This window comes from Corvus cornix, chromosome 4 (genome assembly GCF_000738735.6).
Source record: "Corvus cornix cornix isolate S_Up_H32 chromosome 4, ASM73873v5, whole genome shotgun sequence".
Lineage (NCBI taxonomy): Eukaryota > Metazoa > Chordata > Aves > Passeriformes > Corvidae > Corvus > Corvus cornix.
The window spans coordinates 33,534,745-33,558,554 of NC_046334.1; the positions used below are offsets into that span (position 1 = coordinate 33,534,745).

At 42.5% G+C, this 23,810-nt stretch overlaps 2 protein-coding genes across 2 annotated transcripts in view; both read left to right on the plus strand.

The window, feature by feature from the left end:
- The first annotated feature begins 735 nt into the window (after positions 1–735).
- On the plus strand, positions 736–9,336 carry MSMO1 (methylsterol monooxygenase 1). Its single transcript, XM_039551366.1, has 6 exons — positions 736–830; positions 2,476–2,785; positions 3,814–3,962; positions 4,885–5,011; positions 6,725–6,879; positions 8,380–9,336. The coding sequence occupies exons 2-6, from the start codon at positions 2,531–2,533 to the stop codon at positions 8,585–8,587; spliced, it is 894 nt and encodes a 297-aa protein (XP_039407300.1). The 5' UTR covers positions 736–830; positions 2,476–2,530; the 3' UTR covers positions 8,588–9,336.
- Positions 9,337–16,222: 6,886 nt separating this feature from the next.
- CPE (carboxypeptidase E) overlaps positions 16,223–23,810 on the plus strand; it is a 56,863-nt gene continuing 49,275 nt past the window's right edge. Inside the window, 2 exon segments of the mRNA XM_039551025.1 lie at positions 16,223–16,619; positions 16,621–16,857. Coding sequence (XP_039406959.1) covers positions 16,260–16,619; positions 16,621–16,857 — 597 coding nt within the window. The 5' untranslated portion in view covers positions 16,223–16,259.

The following is a 23,810-nucleotide window of genomic DNA, read 5'->3' on the forward strand; positions in this document are numbered from 1 at the left end:
ACTGGGGGGGAAGGGGGTGAACTTGGTGTTCTAAACGTCTGAATGCCAACGAATTGAGAGTTTTTGCTGCAGGTGTGTTTCTGACAGCTGCGGGTGGCCATGAGTGCAGGAATGGCCACCGCTAAGTTCCCGTGAGAGCATCAGAGCGGTGACATTGGTGACACGGCTGGGAGTCACGTAGGTGCCCGAATTCCATGGGCGGTGTGACGCACGGTGGGGCGAGGCAGGGGCTTTCAATGGGAACCTTTTATTTGAACGGTACACTTTCACCCGCATGACACCAGCCCCGTGAATGCGGCTCTGGGCCGCTGCTGCCGTAACAACACCGCCGCTTTTGCACTTCAATCTTTTCATTAACGCCGGAGCGGGCGCAGGCACCTGCACGGATGACAACGTGTCCGCCTGCAGGCGAGACGGGCCGCGGGTCCGGTCCCTGGCCGCGGCTCCGGATCCGGTCCCTGGCCGCGGGTACCGGTCCCGGCAGCGGCTCCGGGTCCAGCCGCTGGCCGCGCTCCCGGCCGCTCCCGGCGCCGCTGCCGCACCCGGGCGGGCCCCGCCCCATGGCGTCGTGCGCGTCACCCGGCCGTGCTCCCGCCCCATTGGCCGCGCGCCGCGGTCTCACTATCCTCACTCCACCCCTCCAGCCAATGGCGGCGCGGGAGCCGCCGCCGCGGCCCCGCCCCCCGCCCGCCTGACCCGCTGCCGCTGCCGCCCGCCGGCCAATGGGGTCGCGCCGGGAGGAGCCGCGCGGCCAGTGGGCGGTGCGCGGTGGCGCGGGCGGCCCGGCGCTTGTTGTTGCACACACGGAGCCGCCGCTGCGCTGCCGTCAGGTGAGGGGCGAGGGCCGGCGCGGCCCGGGGTGCGGGTGCGGGTGCGGGTGCGGGGGTGCGGGTGCCGGGGTGAGGGTTCCCCGAGGGAGCCCGTCTGTCCTCGGCCTTCCCTGCGCGTGGGCGGCGTGTGCCGGTGTGTGTCCGCTGCCTCGCCGGGCCGGGAGGGACGGAGGAGCCTGACCCCGGTGCAGCCCGGTCGCTGGCTCCTCGGTTCCCCAGCGGCACGTTCGGGGGTGGCGGCGGTGGTTAGGTCTCCGTGCGCGTCCGCCGGCCCGGGAGCTCGGGCTGTGAGCTGCCTTGGCGTCTGCTACGATGCTTTTGCTGTTAATAGGAAGTGGCAGCATCGTGGTGCTGTTGCTGAGAAAGAAAAACGTAACTAATGTTGTTGGGTACTGGCTTGGCATGCTGCTTAGTATGCGAGGGTAATTACAGATTGGAATGGGCTGCCCAGGGTGGTGGTGGAGTCACCCTCCCCGGAGGTGCTTAAGGAAAGACTGGATGTGGCACTTAGTGCCGTGGTCTAGTTGATAGGATGGTGTTGGGTCATAGGTTTGAACTGATGATCTCAGAGCTCTTTTCCAACCTAATTGATTCTGCGATTCTGTGATTTATGTGGGATCTAATCTGTGTGTACCAGCTGGGGATGGACGAGTGTCCTCTGGCCCATGAGTTGCAAACCTGTTAGAGAGTTGAAGATGGACCTGTTAGAAGGAGTCCAGAGGAGGGCCCTGGAAATATTCAGAGGACATATCGCTAATGGGGAGAGGCTGGAAGAGTTGGGGTTGTGCAGCCCGGAGAAGGTTCAAGGGTCACCATCCTGTGGTACATAAAGGGGGCTTTTTGCCAATGCTTGTAGTGACAAAGGACAGGGCAAAATTTCTAAACTAAAGTGGGTAGGTTTAGATTTGGCGTAAGAATGACATTTTTTACAATGAGAGTGCTGAGACACTGGAGCAAGTTGCCCAGAAAAGCTGTGGATGCCCCATCTCTGAAAGTGTTTGAAGGCCAGGTGGGATGGTGCTTTGAGCCACCTGATATAGTGAAAAATGTCCCTGCCCATCCCAAGAGGGTGGACTGTAAATAACCCTTAAAGGTCCATTCCAAGCCAAACCACCAAGGAGCCTAGTCTGTAGAAATGGCACAAGTTCAGGGCACCTGCAGGAATGCAGCCTCTGTGGTTTTGGGAGCTGTGAGGAAAAGCCCATTACTCCGGAAAAGGTGGATTGCCTCAGGCCAGCTGCAGTGTTGATGTAATTTGTAGGGATTTTGGTTCACGGCCATGAGGAGAATGGGACTGGATAATCAAGAGATCACAGTTAATTCATCTCTTAAATCTTGTTTGAACCTTTCTGTTGCTCTTTTGCTACAGAACACAATTATCCTGCAAAAATCTTGACATTAATTTGGCTAATAATTAATACTTCTTTATGCTTTTGCTCCATTGACATAACCTCAAAGCCTAGGAGCTGATTGCCTCTAAAACCAATCTAAAACTTTGTTCTTTTAGGCTATTCTGTACAAAGAGAATCTGTCTTTCACCTCCTTTCCCAGTTTTTACTGTAAAAGTAGGTAATGACTATATCATGTAATTTTTTTTTCTCTGAAGATTAATTTTTGTTTATTGACTTTTTCTCAAAATTTGCAGGTTACTTACAGACAACCACAGAAGAACTGTAATTGTGATGTTTTGTGATTGAACCATGGCCATGAACGACAGCGTTAATATCTTGAACTCTGCTTATCTGGCAGTGGAATATATAGACTCTTTCTTACCCGACAATCCCCTGCAGCAACCATTTAAAAATGCTTGGAATTACATGCTGGATAACTACACAAAGTTCCAGATTGCAACTTGGGGATCCCTTATAGTTCATGAAGTTTCATACTTTTTGCTCTGTGTACCAGGATTTATCTTTCAGTTTATACCATACATGCAAAAGTATAAAATTCAACAGGTAAGAGAAAGTTGTGAACTATACACTTGACTTGTCTTTGAGCACATCAGGCAGATCATATAACTGTGGTATCCTAGTGTATATGGTCCCATTTCATCTATCACTTGGACATCCTGGAAGCAACAAAGTAAAATTACTCTGTGTATCAGGAAAGAAAAGAAGTGAGTTTTGGTGAAGGAAAGGAGTTGTTTTTTCCTAAGGAAGGGTTATGCTGTTCACCATGGTGCTATAGAGAGGAAAGGGTATGTCAATCTTACTGTTAGTAAAGGTTCATATACATAGTTTTTATATCAGCAGGGGAAGGTGAATAGAATTCTGGCATCTGGTGGTAGAGGCGTGTCTTCATAGTATAAAATAATTACATGGTGTGCTTATTTAATAGCAGTTGTCTTCTTTGAAGTACCTCTATGCACATCCTCTTGAAAGGATTTTGAAATATTTTAACAGTGAAGAAAGCCTGGAATGGATTGCACACTCCTAACTGGAGGCAAAAGCACATGCAGTATCTAAAGATTATTGTTTTCCCCTAGATCATTATAATTTGAATCAGAAATTAATGACACCAGCTTCTGAATTTATTGCAGTAGTTGGTAGAATGTTTCCCTGCAAAAACTGGATGTTTTCAAGACAATTATTTCTTCACAAGTTTCTATCTTCAGCCTCTCCTTGTATTATTTTAACAATGGAAACACATTCTGCGGTGTGAAGAAGAAAAGCAAACTTGGACTGTGTTAAACTGTTGAGTACCAAATGTTCCTGCTAACTGTAAACACTGAAAAAACAAAAGTAGTTTGGAGGTGACTGACAAGACAACTTACCTTAAAACACTAGCCTAGAAAAATGAGGCTTTGATGAAACTGAATCCAATCCCATGTTATTTGTGTTGCCTGAGTTAATCTGTGTTATTGGAAGGCATGTTACCTGTCTTCCAAGGTGGAACTAAACTGACTCCAAATGAGTTTTTGTGGCACTTCACTTAAATGCAATAGAAACCTGTAATACAATTGATTCTTTTTGCTTCATTTTAGGATAAACCAGAAACATGGGAAAAACAGTGGAAGTGTTTCAAAACCCTCCTCTTCAATCACTTCTTCATTCAGCTTCCCCTGATTTGTGGTACCTATTACTTCACAGAGTATTTTAATATCCCATATGGGTGGGAAGAGATGCCGAGATGGTGCGTAGATTTTTCTGATATGGTGATGCTGAGTTTCATAAAGTTGGAGGCAGAATATTTAACAATTAGTGTTATCAACTCTAATAGGAAGTAATTTTTTGGCAGTGTAAATTGTGTTTGTTAATCACCCTTCAGTTGATGCTTAACTGCTATAAGAGCTCATTAGAATTTTCTAAATTTTTTTAAATGGCCCCAAGATGTTCTAATCCTCAGGAGAGAAGGGGGATTAGGAGGGAACTTATGGAAGCAAAGCAAGATTCCTGGTGGGATGGTTTAAATGTTGGACTTTCTGGGGGTTTTATTTACCCACATTTTTTTATTTCTCCTAAGTGTCTCTACCCTCGACCTTGTTTTATATCATAGCAGTAGTGTGTTCCTCAAAGGGGAGAGTGTACCACCTGCCTCACAGTCTTCTTGTCTTGCACTGAGCTGATAGACTTTTAAACAAAGCTGGATTAGCTAAAAGTGCCCCCTTCTCCCCCACCCCCAACACCAACAGTAGTTTTTTATCACAGAACGTCATCTTCCTTGGAGAGCTGTTTGCTCTCTGGTGTAGATAGCTGATGCAACTCTGTGTTTTTATATCAAGGTCTCAGACAGTCTGTGGTTGTTCTCTGTAGACTGCATTTGTAATACTGAAATGACAGCTTCTTACACTAACTCTGTGAGTTAACCTAATGCTAACTGAAGTGGGTTAACATGTGCTAACTCACTTCAGCATATCAACAGATGAGCTGATAAGCACAATAGCCTTTTTACCTGGTAATTAATATTTTTAACATGTTAAAAAAGTAGTGCACTGCTATTCAGTAATAGGTATAAACTTATTGCTGACTGTTATTACCATATAAACTATATTCTCTTTCAGGGTTATGTGTCTGCTAATAATTTGTATAAGTAATTGATCTTCTGCTTTTTAAAGGTATGTTCTGGTTGCCCAGTGTTTTGGATGTGCGGTGATTGAGGATGCCTGGCACTATTTCCTGCATAGATTGCTGCATCACAAGAGAATATACAAGTATATCCATAAGGTTCACCATGAGTTTGTTGTATGTATTACTTGATTTTTTTCTTTAATAATAGTTTTTAGTATGTGTGTCACAGAACTTATTTAAACCTCTTATTTGAAAGACCTAAGAAAATGGCATCCTTCTGAAAGCAGGATAGATGTCTTTTTTTGAGCTCTTTATCAAAAACAGTCATCCATTTTGTTTCTGAAGACACCCCGTCATTTTATTTCATTTCATTTCACGTGAACGAAGGCTCGCACTCTTGGTATAGTTTGATCGTATCTGTGACCAAGGTAAAGCAGACTTTTAAAAATGTCCATATGGGTCTCATTGCTCGGGGAAGGGAAACAGTAGGTGTCTGGGTTTGGTTGTTCATCAGTTCCCCACCACCTGGGCTGTTACCCAGAGCATATGAATCCCCAGAACGTGATCAGACAGGCAGTTCTTGCACAACCAGGGCGTGTGCGTCATGTACTTGATTCATGGAAGGGATTTCAGCTCTGGATGAGGGCCTCTGGAATCAGTATAGCCCATTGTGCAGTACTGCATTGAGAGCACAGTGCAGCACACTTTTTGGGTGGTTCTGCATTCAGGGGTGTTGGAGGTGGCATTGAGCATCAGGTAAGGAACCACACGTGACTGCAGCCAGGTAGGATCCAGCAGTGCTTGCACCTGGTAGATGATATTGCTGTGTTTAGGTGGCACTGTCTGTGGAACCCAGGAGTCAGTGCTATTCATTTCTGTGCTGCTGTGTATAACCTAGACTGTGCCAAAAGGAAACTGCAGGCTGCTGGGTCGGGGATGGTTATGCATGCTGCCAGCAATAGAGGAGCTTGGTATGGATTGATGCATGCATATGTACAGACATCTGCAGCAGCAGCTGCTTTTTTCGTCTTGCTCTTGGCAGCCACTCAGGTCTCTAGCTGGAGCAGCTTTTGGCCATTATTCTTGAGAGTGGTTAGCAGTTCTCACTGAAGTGATCTGTAGCCTAATGGCTGTTTCACTTTTCTTGATGGTAAAAAGAAATGATTTTAAAGTATCCCTTAAGACAAAGTGACTTCATTTTTTTCTGATGATTTTATAACCTTCAGCATTAGGTTAAAATTTTTTAAACTATTCTCTGTGCATGGTGTTCTATGATTGAAAACTCTCTGGAATGTCTTTTTTTGCTAAACGAAATGTAGGAACGACTCTGTGTTTGTGTATATATATGTATATGACAGAAAATGTCGTATCAATCTCAAAATAACATTTGAGTGGCAAAAATTTATTTTTAAAAATGGTCAAAGATGAGAGATTTTTAATTTTTATTTTGATAGTAAATTTCTAAGTGAGTCCTGCTTCTGAGAATATTTTGGCTTCCTTCTTTCTTCCAAGACTGGATGTATAGCAAAGCTAATAGGAACTTGCCAAACACTTTTAATATTCCTGAAATAATGTTTTGACCTGGGGTGATGGTAAGCCTAAATAAAAGTTTTTAACTTTTCAACTAGTAGTGAGGTGATTGGAATCACTATTAGAGTGATAATCCTTATGACCTTGGAATACTGTTTTTCCAAAGAGGAGCTAAATATGTGTGTTATGGCCCTTGCTCAGTCATACCTTTCCCTTTGCCCCCAGCATTGTTCCATTTGTCCTGTTGTAGACTTGTGGGGTGATGGGAAAGGGAGAATATTGCAAAATGGTGGTTCTGATTTGGGAGTACATAAAACTGAAAATGGTGACTGTTCCCTGTCTGTCATCTCTTTCTAGTCTCCGTTTGGAATGCAAGCAGAATATGCTCATCCTCTGGAAACACTCATCCTTGGAACTGGCTTTTTTATTGGAATCGTCGTTTTCTGTAACCATGTGGTTCTTCTGTGGGCATGGGTGATTTGTCGCTTGATGGAAACCATTGACGTACACAGGTGAGATGCTCGTTGCTTCTTAATAATTGTTTTTTCTCTTGTCCCTACATCTGTCTCAAACTCACCTGTCTCTGTCCCTCAGATGTACTATTTATTTTGCACTAAAATGCCTTTATGTGTCTTGCAAAGAATGGCACAACCACCTGGAGAGTTATCACTCTTTCCTGTTCTCAGATGGTGTTAACAGCAGGTCTTGCTGATTAAAAGAGTGTGGACTCTCAGCTAGAGCCTCTCAAGGAGGGTTAGAGAAGCTAGGCGCCTCATTAGGATGTCTGGCTATTGACACTTGGTGTGCAAGTGATCTTATGCATATTGGAACACCAAAAATCAATTACAAAAAGCGATATTCCAGCCAATAGTTCTTTCTGTTTAGTATTTTGCCAGACCGTTTTCTTGCTCAAGAGAAGCTTTATGCTGTGTGACCACTGGCTCTCTTTAAAACAAATACATGCATTTATTTTGTTTGTTTGTTTATTTATTGTGAATAAAAAGGACAAGACTTCTTGTCTCTGTACAAGTCTCTTCTTGACTTGTTTCAAATTTGGCTCCAAAATGCTAGGGCAAATCCCAGCAGGCTTAGTTTAGTTCATTTACAAATGGATGAGCTTTTCTTTCCTGTGTTCAAGAGGAAGGGGACATTGAGAGTTCATTTCTGAAATGACAGTATTAACACTTGACTTTGTTTTTGTAAATATATTATGAAGCAGATAGTGGCTTATTGCAAGCTGAGTGTAAGGTGTTTTAGTGGAACATAAAGTACCAGTAAACCCATGGCATAAAGCATTCCAACTTTAGTCATATTTTGTTTGTAGACTTCCCAAAGTATATGTTTTGACACACCATAAACTCACTGATGCAAAATAGGAAATTCCTGTTATAATTATCATTTTAGGTTGTTCTCCACAGGAGGGGTTTGTAGTGAATTGCCTTGCGCTCTCCCCACTAGGTGGTGGTAAGAGGCTTTCCAGTACTACTAAGCAAAAGAGTTGGAATCCCTCTAGAGCACACTGTTCTGCTTTTAATCTTACTTTGATCATATATTTGAAGAACTTGCAGTAAGCTGAAAATAAGAGTAGACATACAATAATTGTTGATTTGAGATGCTCTCTGATGGGCTGCTGTGCTGATGTCCGTAGCTTGCACTTAAAGATAATGTTACTTATTCTTGTTCCTCCTTCCTAAAGTCACTCTTAGTTAAAACTGCTAAGCCGGCAGTGATTTTTTTAAGTTACCTGCTTAAATTTTTTTTGTATTGCCTAGTAAACTGAGCTGAAAAGCAAGTGCCAAAACCATTGTGGGATAATTTACAGAATGATTTGGCTAGGAGTAGAGGGCACTTGTTTTCATATTAAGCCAATATCATAGTGATTACCTCAGGACCTTGGAATACTATAAAATACTTTTATTTTATAAAAATGACAAGTTAGTGTCAATATTTTGTAGTTTATGTCTGAGAAAAATCCTTACCCTAGTTGGTTTTCTTTTTTTCCTCCCCTGTAGTGGCTACGATGTCCCACTGAACCCTCTTCATCTGGTGCCTTTCTATGCTGGGGCCCGTTTTCATGATTTCCATCACATGAACTTTATCGGCAACTACGCTTCCACCTTCACATGGTGGGACAGAATCTTTGGTACAGACTCGCAATTCATTGCCTATCAAGAAAAAGAGAAGAAGAAACAGTGCATAACAAAGAAGAAGGCTGACTAAATTTCCAGTGTAAAAGTCAACTTTTGCTTTTCTGTAAAGCGAAATAGTGATTGGGTGTTTAGCATAAATCTTGTTCCCTGGCTACTACGAGGTAGGGAGAAACAGCTAATTGAACAGCAGTATCTTTCTAATGGGAATGTTTTCTATTTTATACATAAGTACTGCATATATTTTAACTACAGATTTAAAGATGATGGAAAAAAAATGGGAGATGACTTGTGTCTATCTTTTTTTTTTTTTTTTTGACAAGAAAAAAATCAGGTTTATCTATAATGTTGCCCATTTTTGGATCCAGGTGGAATTATGTATGTACACTGAAGTTGGTCTTAGTTTTTTTTAAGTATATATTCTTAAATTTATAATATCAAATAGCAGAAGTTATTAACTAGCATCAGCACTGTATTATTTAAATATTGAGTGAAAGTTGCTTAAAACCAAAATGTCTGTTACTAGGAAGCTTGGGCAGGTCTTTTGCACACTGGATAATGTGAACTGCTAATAACAGAATACCTGGCTAAACATGAGTTATCGGAGACATTCCTGATCTAGATTTATTACATTATTTTAGATTACAGGTAAAAAGAATAGAAATTTTTATTTGAAGACACTGTTTTTTGCTGCTCTTTTGAAGTTGGTCTGTCAGTGTACTTAGCATTTACATGACATTCTTCTCTGTGTTGTAATTTGCTGATCTGACTTGTTGCTATATTTGCACTTGTGACTGATGAAATAAACGTGGTTTGGTTTGATGTGTGTATTATATTTTTCATATGCTTTTAAATACAAGGCTGTGATAAAAACCATGTAGGGATGTAGTGTCTTACTCATCATCTCTTTAATGAAGAAGCAGTATCTGTTAGGATGGTTTGCAGCAGTGCCATCTGTTAAACTACTTACAGAGGCAGCAGTAAGAAATGGAAATGGAGAACATGTAAATTCTGCTGGCTTTTGTTTTGAAGGACTTGTTGCTACATTGAGCAGTTATGTATCCATCTTCTGGGCTGAGTGCATTCTCAGGCTACAGCTTGATCACAAGCTAGAATCTCAAAGTCTACTACTTGAGTTGCACTAGTCACAGAAGCAGTGGTCTACTATTTTTGAATCTACTGTAAGTATTTGTCTGTTGCACAGGAAATAACAGTGAAGTATTTGAGAAGGGCTTAAACCCTTAAAAGATCTTCCACTTTGTACTGTCATGTCAACTGCTCTTCACACTTCAAATACCACTTCATCTACTCGATAAGTCCCTTAGAGAACTTCATGGTGTTTTGCTTACTCAAGACCACACCTGAATTTTAGTGCTGCTTCACATGCAATCTGGTATAATACTCAGACAATCCAGTGAAAGTGCAGATGAGATCAGGCTTCAACAAAAAGCAAGGTGTTAGTGACATGCAGAATGACTCAAATATTACTTGAGAGGTGGAAGTAGTTCAGATTCCTCTTCTGTATGTGTTCTATAGAAGCATTTACTTCTCTATCTGTATCCCTGTTGGAATTCAGTGTTTTCCTCCTTCACTCTAAAAATAAGTAAAAAATATATATTTGACTATGGCAGGTGAACAGAAGCTGAAATCCCTGTATTGATCAATTTTTAGCAGGGACTGATACTTAAGCCTTGCTGAATCCATATGTACACTGCCAGCCTGCACTCCCCATAGTGCAAGCAACGTCTTTAATCAGATTTCGAAGATGGCCATTATCCTCTGCTTTGTCAATTCCCACTCCCATCCTGCAGCTGCAGCTGTACTTTGCTTTATTTGACTGAAGCATTAGCCTAAAAACACAAGGAGCTTTCAGAGCTTCAGCTTTTCCCTGTGAACATCATTCTCCTCACTGGTTCTCAGCCTGCTGGCTTCTGCCTCCACCCGCACTGCTGCAATGTTACGCACAGCTGGGAGCCTCTTGCTTAAATATTCCAGTAAAGGTATTTGTAAAAGCTTGGTGTCTCCTCAGCTATTGGAAAGCTGAAGCGGAGTGCTAAAAACATGATGGGATTGACTTACAAAGTTGTAATGTATATTCCAGTCTTCGAGAGGTTTAAAAATAAAGAATGCAGTCTTAGCACGCTATCATTTGGGGAAGTGTGCATGGGGGTTTTTCAGGCCTTTTAAAATTACTTGAATCCATGTTTTTCTGACACCCATTGCTATTTTAGTTTTTTGGGTTATTTTATGTATATCCTTAGTATACACTGTGATCACATCATTGCTTTTGATCCTCTTTCTTTAACAAATCCCTAGAGAATTATGAAAGCTGTGCCTTATAAATTTTTTTGGCTGGGAAAAAGTGTTCCTGCTGGACTTCTCAACACAGGAACTTGCATTTGAAAACCACAGGCTTGTTTTCTTCAGGACCCAGATGGACCAGCATTTTACCACTCCACCACCTTTTCAAATGTAGAACCCTGTATTTATTACCGAGTATGATGCTGGCAAGTAAATTACCTACCTCATTACTTTGTGTCTTTTATGCAAATGAAGAATTGCACTAGGAAATGATATTTTTTAGATTTTAGGCCTTTATTAAATAAGACTTTTACTGACTTTTCCCCCCCTATTTTGTGAGAGAGGCTATAGAGTATGTGTAGATCTGAAAACAAAGAGGTTTTTGTGCAATAGTAAAAAAAGATAAATATGTGGGTTAACAGTTTTGGGTCTTCACAACGCACAATAAAACCGTACATGATCAGTTGTCCTTTCTCTTCTTCAACAAGGAGACAGATTTAACTCTTAAACATGGTAGGACAGGGGAGTAAGTAGGGGAGGAATATTTTCCACTACATTTTTTCCTGAAAGTCCAGTTTAGTTTAATTAAAACTCATTTGTGGGAAATAACAGTTTGTGCTATTCCTTAGGATATGACAATAATTAAGTCCTATGAAAGCCATGAATTAATTTCTTGGAGTTAATGTCAGAAAAACCCATGGAAACTTGAAAAATATTATAAACTATGAAGATTAGGATTGCAATATAATCAACTGCTTTTGGCAGCTGATGTGAAATACTAAATAAGGTGGTTTATTTTACATTACAGCACAGCTTGCCAGAAAATATTAGTATTGATGGATATAATGATTGTAAGATTTTATGACTTCATTTATTTTCCTCACAGAGTTATGCTGCATGTTTTATGATAATTTTTTTTACAACTGTGATATGTTTCTAGATTTTCAATGTTCTTTTTTGTTGAAAAATTATTTATTGAAACTTTCATTATGGCTACTAATAGTGATTGCTAACCACAGTGTGTGGTTCATTGCCTCCAAATCTCCATCCAATTATGGCTGCCTCTCTCGCTCTGGCAGCTGCAGCCCTCTGGCAAATCTTTCATTGAAACCTCTAACTGCTAGGTCCAGGGAGAAGGCAACTTTGTGTCGTTAGTTCTTGCTGTAATTTTCTGTCTGTGAAGGTAATAAACACAGCAGTCAAATCACTTTTCAATTTATTTTTCACCAGCTCACCAGATTGTATCGTCCTCCAGAGAAAGCCATTCCTTCTGTTTCTCAAATCACTCCTGTGGCTTGTCTCTGAATTTTCACAGCCTTGTTTCAGCTGCACATGCCAGAACTGTGTGTCCAGGTCGTTTGCTCTAAGACCACCTTGTGATACAATCACATTCTCCCACTTAAGCATTCTCCTTCTGTCTAAGCATTGCACTGAAAAATGCAGTCGTTACCCATCTGTAGTGATCTCTCAGTGCTCCTGGCAATGCTGCTTGCCAGACTGTCACGAGCGTGTTTTACATTTCTTGCTCTTAAGTGTAATTCACAAGTTGCTGCTCTGAAGCATTTAAATGTGCTTGACTTACCAAGTAAATCACATTCCAGAGCTGCTATATCCTTTTTATTCACCATTCTTTGTCATCCACACATTTTAATCAGTTATGATTCACATTTATGTAATCACTGAATAAATTAACCCTTGGACTTGAAATACCAGTCCGTATGGAAGACCAGAAGAATGCTCCTCTAAGATCATGACTCACCACTTTTAAAAAGCCCTATCAGCCAGTTTTTCGAGCCTTCACAATGATCCTGCATGGCAGTTTCTCTGTGTGAGTACTTGGCACCATAGCCAGGCTATAGCATCTCTCAGAAACAGCATTCCAGTCCAATGTCCAGGACCTAGCATCACCCCAGGAGCAGCTACTACTTCTGCAAGTTGCAACAAGGGGCAGCAATTAGTCACTGCCATTTGTGCAAATGTCAAATAAGTTTTGTATGAAATTTAAATTGCAGCCTGTAGAGGCTCAATGCAGAATTGTTACATGTATGGGATGGTCACCACCCAACAAGACAACAGTTCTAAATACCAGATAGGGTTGGGTTTCAGTAACATGTGTGAGTCATCTAACACCTGGAGGTAATATAAGATTTGGTCTTGCAGTACATAATTTGGAAGGTGGGTGGGTTTTTTCCCCCCCTCCCTTTCTGTAACCTCCTGCATAAGTGACTGGTCTGCATTTGTATTTTTAATTTTTTTGTTGTTGGTGGTGTTTCTTTTGCCCTGCCTTACATTAGCCGCCTTCTCAGGGTACTGGGAAGAACCTCAATTCCCTATATCTCAACCCTGTTTTGCAAGTCTATCCAAGAAAAAGAGCCACAGAGTTGTGCAAGACATTTTGAAGGTTGGTAATAGATGCTTCTGTCTTGAAGACAGAGCTTCAAGTGACCACAGCTGTCAGGTGTAGTGTATGGGAATATAATCAGCATTCTGATAAGTTTTGTAAAATCCTCTTAACAGCTACAGTTATCTCTACCTCCTTGCCTGGTAATTTGTCAACACTGAGATCAACTGTCCTCTCTTTTAAATTGATTGTAGTTATTTTATTCCTAGCATTAAAACTTCTTTCTGAATATAAACCAGAGAAGTTTAGTGCTTCCATGGTGTATTAGCAGTAGTTTGTTATTAATAATGTAAATATCTGCTCTCCATCATAGAGTGTTTTTAGGATTTCTGATGTTCCTAATGTACTTGAGTTTTTTGTAATGGACATAGATTTAGGGTTATCTTTCTGAGTAATAAAGAAAATAGTTGCCTTAGCCTGTTTCTCTTGTCACACAAATAAAATGTTCAAAGACTCAAGTCTTGTAAGGAAAATTCTGTTGAGTGTGAGTTTATTTTGGAAAATATATTTATATGCTTGCTGGTGAATGATGATTTGCTGAAAAAGACAGATTCAGGCAAGTCAAAACTATTGGAAAATTTGAATCAGCAAATTCTGTTTGGCCAAAGGAATGAGGTAATCTGTAAACATCTATGAGTATTATATGTATTTTTCGTGTATATGTAGATTTGTCTATAAGTAAGTCCTTTGGAAATGTTAACGAAATTTTTTTTGTAATTACCAGGTAATTTAGGCTGTGTCTGTTGGTGAAATATAACTTACTATTTGCCGTCAGACTCAGGTATAAGAGACAGGTAAACCAGATTGAAGATCTGCTGATCAGTAGGTTTCCTGGAGCACTTGTGCTCTATGCACTGCTCTCAGTATTATCAGCTCACAAGGCCATACCCAGGTGCCTGGTTATGTTTATAGGCTGGGAATGCCCTTGGGGTTGGAGTATTCCTCTGATCCTACGGCAAGTGCCAAAACTTTTTACGTATTACAAAGAAATTTGGCCTTTGAAGATAGTCATCCCTGAGCTATGGAAAACAGGAGGAAGGATTAGACACAAAGAAAGGAATCAATTTATTCCTCCTACTCAGTTTTGCGTGTGCTCCTAAACTGTGTGAGAATATAAACATTGTTTTTTAATCCCTTATTAAAAATAAATTAGTATGCATGAGCTCAAAATTAAATATTTGATAGTATATAAACCACCCTGCTTTACACAAGATATGCATGTGTTTTTATAAATACACATTCTCTTAATTTTTTGAAGGGTGGGGGCAAGTAAGTATGGAAACAAAAGAAAATCCATTCACATCTACTTGTGAGACTACTTTTATGTAGTGGAATAATAATTCACTGCTTGAGGAGATGGAAATAAACAGATGATTTCCCAGCCTATTTGTATCTTTTAGTGATGTATTTCGGTCAAATAAATTAGAAGGGAAGCCAATGACAATTACTACAAAGAATAAAAGGGATTTTTTTTAATCAGAAAGTTCTCTTAGAAGATGATATTGTAAGTCTAAAAACACAGCATCAGCAGATTTGTTTACTTTGTGTATTGAGTGCAAGGAAAAGTGATGAAGAAAACAAGGAATATTTAGCCTGTGATGAATGTAGCCAATACTGCCAAAGAACATGAATCTTTTGAATGTGTGGTCAGCTACTGTTATTTACAGTTCCATTTGGAGAGGGCTGCATATGTTGCACATAATTCTAAAGCAGTGACGCCATAAACATATTTTTTTATGTAGTCCAATCAATGCTGTTAGGAAGGAGAGAAGTCAGAGAGAGAGTCCTGTTGTGATCCTAAATTCAAACAGTGATCTTGGTCAGAGAAAACATCCTATCAAGGAGTCTCTCTGCATCCGAGTCTTGCAAAACACTTAGAGCAAATTTGCATTGTGATAACCTCAGAGCTAATGGGATGTGCTATGACAGGCACCTCCCAAAGTTTTCCAGCAGTAAGAATGAAGAGTTAAAGGCTCCAAAAAGTGCTCTGAAGGTGCCTTTGCATGTGGTTGCCTACTTGTAAGCCTGGAATTAAACTGGGCAGGGCAGCTTCTGAACCCGGTTGGCTTTGAAAGATGGTGAGAACTGGAAGGGCTGAACTTTGGTTCTTGCTATGAAGAAACACATCAAATAATTCAGGTCTGACATTCAGGGCCCTGGAAGGTAAGGAATATAGGTGGAGACAGTTATATAAGTATTGTCTATAGTAGTTGTACTTTCAGATCTGTTTCAGATGCTGGATCACTTTCTGAGCTGGTGCATCACCAAAGGTCAGTGAAAATGTTCTCCTAGAAGAGATTGTGTCCATTGTAATCTTATTTGAAGTAGACACCCACAGTTTAGGAAAATATCCACAATATCACCAAGGATTATTTAAAAATCTTCCTGAAAATTGATTCAGTATTAGTTGGTGATTGAAGGGGGCATTATACAGGCTCACCCTTTTAAATTGGAAGATCAGAATAAACATTCATTAAATTATTGAGGACAAGATTTTTTTTTTTTAAGAAGGATGAATTGGATGTGAATTTTTCAAAATTTTGAACCTCTCAAAATTTTCCAGCAAGTCTTTGTGTCCTAAAAAAAAAAAAACAAAACCAAAACCAAGCAAGCAAAAAAAAAAAACCCAAAAACCCAAAGCCCAAATCAACAACCTGATACGGAAGTTGCTCTTTAGCATTTAGCCTTTTGCTTTTAGCACTCGAACTTCACAGGCTGTTTGAACATAATCTAAACAGCTATGCCTATGAAGACAAGTTGAAAAAAACACGGCTTCAGAAGTCCTGTAGTATCTGCGGTCTAGAATAAATGGTCTGTTAATATAGGGTGAAGGGTTCTTCACATGAGCATTCGCTTTGAACAGATTGGGGCATGCTAAGTACTCTCGGTATCACAAACTACGTCTTGCTTTATCCTTTCCCTTCTGTGATGCAGCAAAGATGCCTTGAAAATGAGGAGCAAAGCGACCTTACAGATGACGGTTTATAGTTTTCCCTGTCAATCAAATGCATTTGCGTTGCCCTGCAATAGCACTGAATCATTCATGGAGCACTCTGTTACTTTAGGTTTGTGGCGGCGGATTAACCCGCTGGGACCCCATAAAATGATGAGGCGGTGCGGAAAACGCGCACCCGGATTCTCGCAGCGGTTTTTTTCGCATCTGGTTGATGACAACAGCTTTAGCGGCTTTCGCCCGCATCGTGCGGCCGCGGCCCCCGCCCTCCGCGGGAGCGCTCGGGACGCGGATCGGGGCGGAGCGGCCGGTCCCGCCCCGCCCCGCCGCCCCGGGCTCCCTCCCGCCTCCCTCCTTCCCTCGCTCCGTGCCCGGGTGCCGCCGGCGCTGGCGGAGCAGCAGGCGGGCGGGATGGCGGCGCGGCTGCTGCTGCTGGCGCTGTGCGCGGTGCCTCGCTGCCTGCCGGGCAGCGGCGGCAGAGCCGGGGGCCGCCAGCCGGCGGCGGCGGCTGAGCGCCGAGGAGGGCATCTCCTTCGAGTACCACCGCTACGCCGAGCTGCGGGAGGCGCTGGTGGCCGTGTGGCTGCAGTGCCCCGCCATCAGCCGGATCTACACGGTGGGGCGCAGCGCCGAGGGCCGGGAGCTCCTGGTCATCGAGATCTCGGACCGCCCCGGCGAGCACGAGCCCCGGTAAGGGGGCTGGGCTGCCCGCACCTGTGCGCAGGGAACGGCGCGGGCGCGGCTGCTGCGGGCGCTGCCCCCAGCACTCGCTGCGGCACCGGCACCGGCTGTCAGCGATCGTCCGCAGCCGCTGGAATTAGCGCCCGTAGCGGCAAGAAACGCCTGAATTCCCCATAAAATGTGAGGAGCGGGCACCCGGCGCGGGCTGGCAGGCAGGGCAGGCGCTGGCCGCCCTTCCCCGCACGAACCGCAGCGCTCGGGGAGCGGCGTGAGGCAGGAGCGCGCCCGTGGGAGCGGCGTGGCGCGGGCAGGCTGTCCCCGGGGGCTGGCACCCACCGCGGCACGGGATGCGTGGTTGCCTGTACTTAAGAGTTTGGGACATTTTTTATCAAAGGGAATGTGTTTGATGCCGTGCACTTGTTTTACACCTACGACTGTGTCTATTTCATTGTTTCCGATTTCAGAATCGATAGTATCGCTAATGTCTGTATGTGAAAGGGCTTATCCGTGAAAACTGCCTGGTACCTTTGGCCCAGCCGTGAGGCTCCTGCAACCAGGTCCTCACATTTCCCTCACTGGGTTACAGCACAGGTCTGGAAGTCTGTGACTTCTAGGTGGAGGTGTGGCTTCTGTGACTCTCCGGGGATTTGGCCAATACAATTAGTGCTTGATATTCTGCTTTATGACCTGAATATAACCTTGCTTTATATCCTGAAGAGACTTAATGTTAGGGCTACAGATGGGTGTTATAGGATATTGGACATAAGGAGGATGTAAGAGGAATGCAGGGTAGTAAAGCATTGTCTTGGAATGAAAAACATAGGGATTGAAGTGAAATTTGAAAAATTTCTTTGTGGTGTGTTGCCATCTTGATAAGAGGAGGTGAGGATCCTGAAGCTAAGGATGAATCCATTGCCGCTGTGTAATTTGTGCACTAGAATGATGACAGCTATTACTGGGATTTTGCATTGCTGCCAGGGGACAGTCGCTACCTCTCATTTATGTGACGGTTGTGTCAAGCCAGGTGAAAGGGACAAAAAGAGCACACTGTGCTTTCTGAGATGGGGCTATGGCTCTTCCTGGAGACACACTTCTCTTGGTGTCAGTGATGTGAGAAAGGGTTTGTCACTGAGCCCAAGCAAGATGGAATGCAGCAGTATATGCATAACAAACTGCAAAAAAGAAAAATTTCTATGGATTGCATCCGCATACAAGCTATAGACAGTGTCAAACATTTCCTGGAACGTGCTCGGCCCCTTACTAAGGGAGTCCTATAGACAAAACCGCCACATGTTGCAATGCCCAAATCACATGTTAGGGAATGTGATGAGTCCTGGCAATCTTTAGTGGTGGATGCTGAAAATGCTGTTTTTTGAAGGGGATTAATCAGGGTTTGAACCAGAGCAAATTCATTGTTTTATTTCAATCCTCACTTTCATTCTGTGAGGTTCTGAACATTTCTCAGAAACTGGAGAGGTACTACTCTCTGCAGTGGCACATGGGAGAAACTCGGGATCTTTTTGGGAAGGGCAGCAAGACAGACCTCATTCTTAGTTATCTTTGCACTCCTTAGGAAGAACTGTAAAAGCATTGATACCCCCCTGCTTCTTTGTTACAGAGCCTAAACACCTATATATTGTGCCAATGGCTACATTAGAGGTGTTTTCTTCTAAAAAATGCACCCTTTCTTCTACTATGTAATAAAAGGTAGCACTGTTTATTTTTCCATGGGAGTCTTTTTAAGCTGTGCAGTAAAAGAAGTGGAGCCTTGTACCAGCCTTGGCAGGAAATGTGAGACTGATTCTGTTCATACCTGAAGGGGGAACCCTGCTCACTCTGAGTATCCATGCTTGATTCCTAGGGCAACAACCAGAATAAGGGTATTTTGTGTGGTAAAGCCTGCAGGATCAGAATCTTACTTATCTTCATCTGTTATTATTAAAAAAATTATAGACAGCACTACAGACATATATATACATACACAGAGTTACTTTTCATTTATCCCAGACAGCCAAGAAGTCATAAGTTCTGAACATAATATATTCCTGCAAGATAACCTGTGTGTCACAGGGTTTATTTTTTAAATATAGGGAAGTATGAACAAAATACATGCTGTGGCTCATAGACTTACAGTCTGTAGAGAGCTCATGCTTCTAGAAGGCTGGTGAGTACACAGGGATGATACCTGACTCATCTAGTGAACAGCTGTGAAACAAAAAAAGTGTGTGTGTTTACTTAGTGAGCAAGTTGATGACAAAATAGATCAGGAAAGTGTCAGCAGGGCATCAGTAAAGACTCTTTGTATGGAGAAAAGAGGCTTTGTACTGAGTAAATCAAATACTGCATGTACATGCAACCATTGCATAATCACCTGTATTGCATGGCTGTGTAGCCTTGTGTGAATGCGTTTCATCGTCCACAAGCATGTAAATCAACTTCAATTTTAGAGTATCAGCTAATTTTGAAAATTAATTTGTAATATATGCGCAATGCTTGAAAAAAAAATACTTGAGAGAATATGAAAACTTCAGAAATGTGCTTTAGACCTCCAAGGCAACTGGAAAAAATCCTCAGTGAATGAAGAAGCTGGAACAAATCATAAAGGCCTCGTTTTTCCTGGGGTAAATATTCATTATAGGAGGATTTTCTTAAAGTCCTGATGCTGCATTGGAAGTCAGAATGACTTCACATGAGCCAGTCTGGTTTCTCGCATAATCATACAAAGTGTCTTTGCAAATCTTGGAAACCCAGATTAGTAACTCGGGCGCTGCGAGCTGAGCCTTCACTGAGCTCTTCCTGGGGCCGTGGTAAATGCCAGAAGCGTGAGACTGCTGGAAGTTTCTGATGCTACATTAAACACTTAGAGTGTGCTGTCTTCTCTGCAAACTTGAACACTACACTGCCTGAGCTTCAACTGTGCTTCATGCCAAACAGGGCTTGGGCTAACATTTGTAGTTTTGTGCATTTTGTGGTGGTTTTTGGTTGTTTTTCTGTTGGTTTTTTTTTTAATGTTTGTTTGGGGTTTTTTTGTGGCAACAATTTCTTTAGGCTGATACTGCACTTGTATGGGAGATTAGAGCCTACAATCACTGATGGAAAAGAAGCCCTTAAATAAGGAAAAGCACAAATTGGAGATGAAGACATTTGAACTTTACCAAGTTTTATATCAAGGCAGAAAACCTCACTTTGAGTTGTTGAGGGCAAAGCAGCTAAGGTGGAGGAAGACTTGAATGAGACTGTGTCAGTGGTTACGTGTAGAAGGCGTTGAATGAACGTAGATGGGAAGTGATCAAAATGTTTTGGAGTAGCTTTAATTGCATGAGAAAATATAATTTTGTCCCTGTGCTCACCAAAGATTGGGAAAGTTGACAGAAGGCGGTGGGTAGTAAGGTCAGGTAAAATGAGGAGAAAGAGGTTGTGGGGAGTTGATGGTGGACCAAGGGAAAACAGGACATTTCATGGTAAAGCACAGATTTGGGTTTTTTTCAGGGATAAACTGGGCAACACTTTGCCTTAGTTCAGGTGCAGGAAAATACTGACTACTCCTGAGAGAGGAAATAGGCTTTTGCTTTGGACGTCTGATGGTCTGTTGAACAGAATGTTAATGATTTTATTGCTCATCCTTTTCCCCACAAGCTTCTTTTAAAATACTTCAAACAGAAGGAAATGGTACTTGAGTGAGACAACTGATTTTCTAGAAAATGACATACCTTGGATTTTGGAGTTTCAAACAACATATCATCATGAACTGGTGAGGCAGGAGCACACCGTGTGTGAATTGAGCAGTACAGTTGTGACTTGGAACATTTGCAGGGCCCTGTGGGTGTGACCTCAGTCAATTTTATGAGGTGCAACTCAGCTACAATAATCCTTGGACCCATCACTTTATCAAAGACTCCACTTGGCGAGGGTGAGGAAATGAGTTGGGTTGGTCACTGCTGGCACTGAGCCTAAATAAGCTTCCAGGCTTCTGAAATTGTAGCTCCTGTAATAGTCCCCCCAAAGCCCCCAGGCGTGAGGCTCTCGTTTTCTCACATCCCAGCCCTGCAGTGCTAGAACCATTTCCTCCTGCAAAAAAATAATTAGAGGGTGACTAAGAGAGAAGTGAAAATATGGCTCTATATTGATGAATGGAGAAATCCAAGCTCTGTCTGCTAATACAGACAGGTTTTTATTCCATCAGTGAAGTGCTCCTGTATTCAGCTGCGGCATCAGCCATGTGAGCTGGTACTTTCAGTGGTAAGAAGGTGCAATATGTAAAGCTGATGAATTTACAAGGAGAAAAATTGTTTCTCATAATAGCTTTGTCATTGTTGCACAAAACCCATTTTAAAATATTTCTTGATTTATTTTAATCTAAATGACTCTGCAGCCATTTAAGAGAACCATGAGCAAGTGCTGCTGTTTTTCAAAAGAGAGAGCGGGAAGAAGAACGAGCAAACGTGTAGGAGGCTGCCGGGGTTTCAGCCCAGCATGGGCAGGGATCAGCTGTGCCACTGTAGCATGGCAGCCTGAGTGGGGAGACAACTGGCTGCCACCTGTGGGTCTTCTGGGCTGCCCTGCTTCAGATGGGCAAGTGCAGTGCTGGGGTTGGTGGCAGAGTCTTGTATCACTGGTGATGTCAGAAAGCACACAGCTCATCTCTTGGTTATGGTGATGTCATCAGGTACAGCTGTTTCATTATCTACAGTTAATTGCACTTGATTTTCTAAAGCTTCTTTTCCTTGCACTCCAAATCTGCACACAAAAATCTTGTGAGCTCTTTGATTGGACCTGTTGATGTTCAATACAAATTGCATATGGCAAGAGCTTGTTATTGAATCTAGATGTTAGAGAGCAAGCCTAATTTTTGTGTGCTTGAGGTTTAAGCAAACACCAGTTTTTATCAAGGGCCACTCATGCAGTGTTCCCTTTTTGAAGGGAGATGTTGAAGGGTACAGGGCTGGTAAATGTGCGTGCACTGAGCTCATGCTCGTCCAGCAGCACCGCATAAAGGTGGGGGCTGTAAATAGGTCATGTCAGCAGAACACTTTGTATCAGGAATACAGGAGATGCTATGCTGACCGCGCTATGCTTTCACCCTTTCTGTCAGCTGTGGTTTAGCTGCTCCCCTGGCTTAGGTTTGCAACCCCCTCTAAAGGTGAGCTGCTGTCTGGGCAGCAGGCTAACAAGGGCACCTGCAGCACCAGACGAGTGGGAGCAGGGCAGCTGCTGCTGTCTCTACATGGATCGATAGGAAATGCAGAGTAAAACACGGTTGAACTTGCTACTTCTGCAGCTGGAATTTTTCTTCGCTTTGTGCATCAGGGAACAGATTTTCTTTGAGCTTGTGAGGATGTTCTAGCTTTCTCATCAAACACTGTCAGGGATATGCTACTCGCTCGCCTGCTGGGAGTGCAGATCTGGGGCGGGCTGTACCTCCTGCATTCTACAGAAGGCTGAGAAGCTTAATTACCTTTCCAGCAAAATCCCTTATGGGTTTTTGTGCCAGGTAGGGTATTCCCCTTGAAGTCACCCAGCCAGGATTTGGCCTGGGGTAGTCTCTGGCAGGATGATTTTAATGCTGCCTGCGTTCAGAGTGGGATGTTCGGTGTCCTTCACAGACCGTGGAGCTTGTGCAGGTCTTGGGAGGGCTGTAGCTGCAGGAAGATGGCTGGATGTACGGGTTGAGTGAATTTTTTAGATTTTTAGATTTTTCTTCCTTAATTTTATCATCCTTAAATAGTATTTTCTTAAGAGTTCTGATTTCATCTTATCTCAGTTTTCATGTTCAGCTAAAAACAGAGCTGTAGAATACAAAGCGAAAAATGTCTCACAGAACTGGTGCGAATCCAGGAGAGGCAGACACGTTTACAGATCCATTCGCAGCTCGTTGTTGATGCCGTTCACGTTCCCATTGAAGTCAATGCAAATTCCCAGTAAGTGTGGTTAGGCAGCTGTGCTAGGCAGTCTGCAGCGTTCTCGAGAGATACAACGCTCTCACTCCAAATGGCTTCACTGACTGAGCTACTTAAAGAATTCCCTTTTTGTTAGAACATTTTAAAAAGGGTTAATAGAGGCTGTGTGCAACCTTCGAAAACACTCTGGATCCCAGCTACTGCATCTCAGCGGTTTATCTTTTATTTACTGGAATAACACAAACGGTAAACAAGCTGGGGTAAAAAAGGTCTGCAGTCATTAAGAATAAACATGACTACAGAAGGCAGTTGTTTTACTTTTCAGGCTTAAAATGAGTCTGAGTATACAGAATATTCAGAGTTTGTTGATCTGACCCAGACTGCTTTTGACAATCCCACTTCTTTTGAAAGAGTTAATTACTTTAATTTCTTTCAAAGAGAAGAGTTGTCTTCACCTCCCACACCTTCAGAATGCCTTAACAGTTCCCAAAGAAAACAGAAGGGGGGCTCGTTTAGTTGTTGTTTTGGCTTAAAGTGATGTTTTATTAGGGTGACATTAATGTGAACTCCAGAGAATTAGTGAGAAGTCTATAAAGCATGGGTATTTCCCAAGATTTTGTGACATGTTTTGTTAAAACCAGTAAGTTGTAGCTGTGTGATTTATCTAAAATGACCTCATTATTAAAATACTTTTAATTTTTTCCGGAGAAGCTGTTTATTATTCTGTAAATTAGTAATGAATATCTCAAGCCTTTAAATTACATGGAGGGTGAAAAACACAAGAGAGGTCTTCTGATTTCAGAATAAACACAAATTTTTGGTTGTAACAGTGGAGTTGCTGCTAGACTGAGCTGATCATTTAGTATTAAAACTTGTTTGGAATTAGTTCCGTGTTCATTACACCTGATTTTTGTTTTCAAAGGTGACGTGTGATTTAGAAGCCTACATACTGGGCATGCATATTCATGCTGTAATCTCCCTTTTCCTGGTCACCAGCAACACTTCTTGGCTAGGCTGCAGTGCCTTCTGAATACATCTATTTTCTCTACTGACTGTAAGAGGA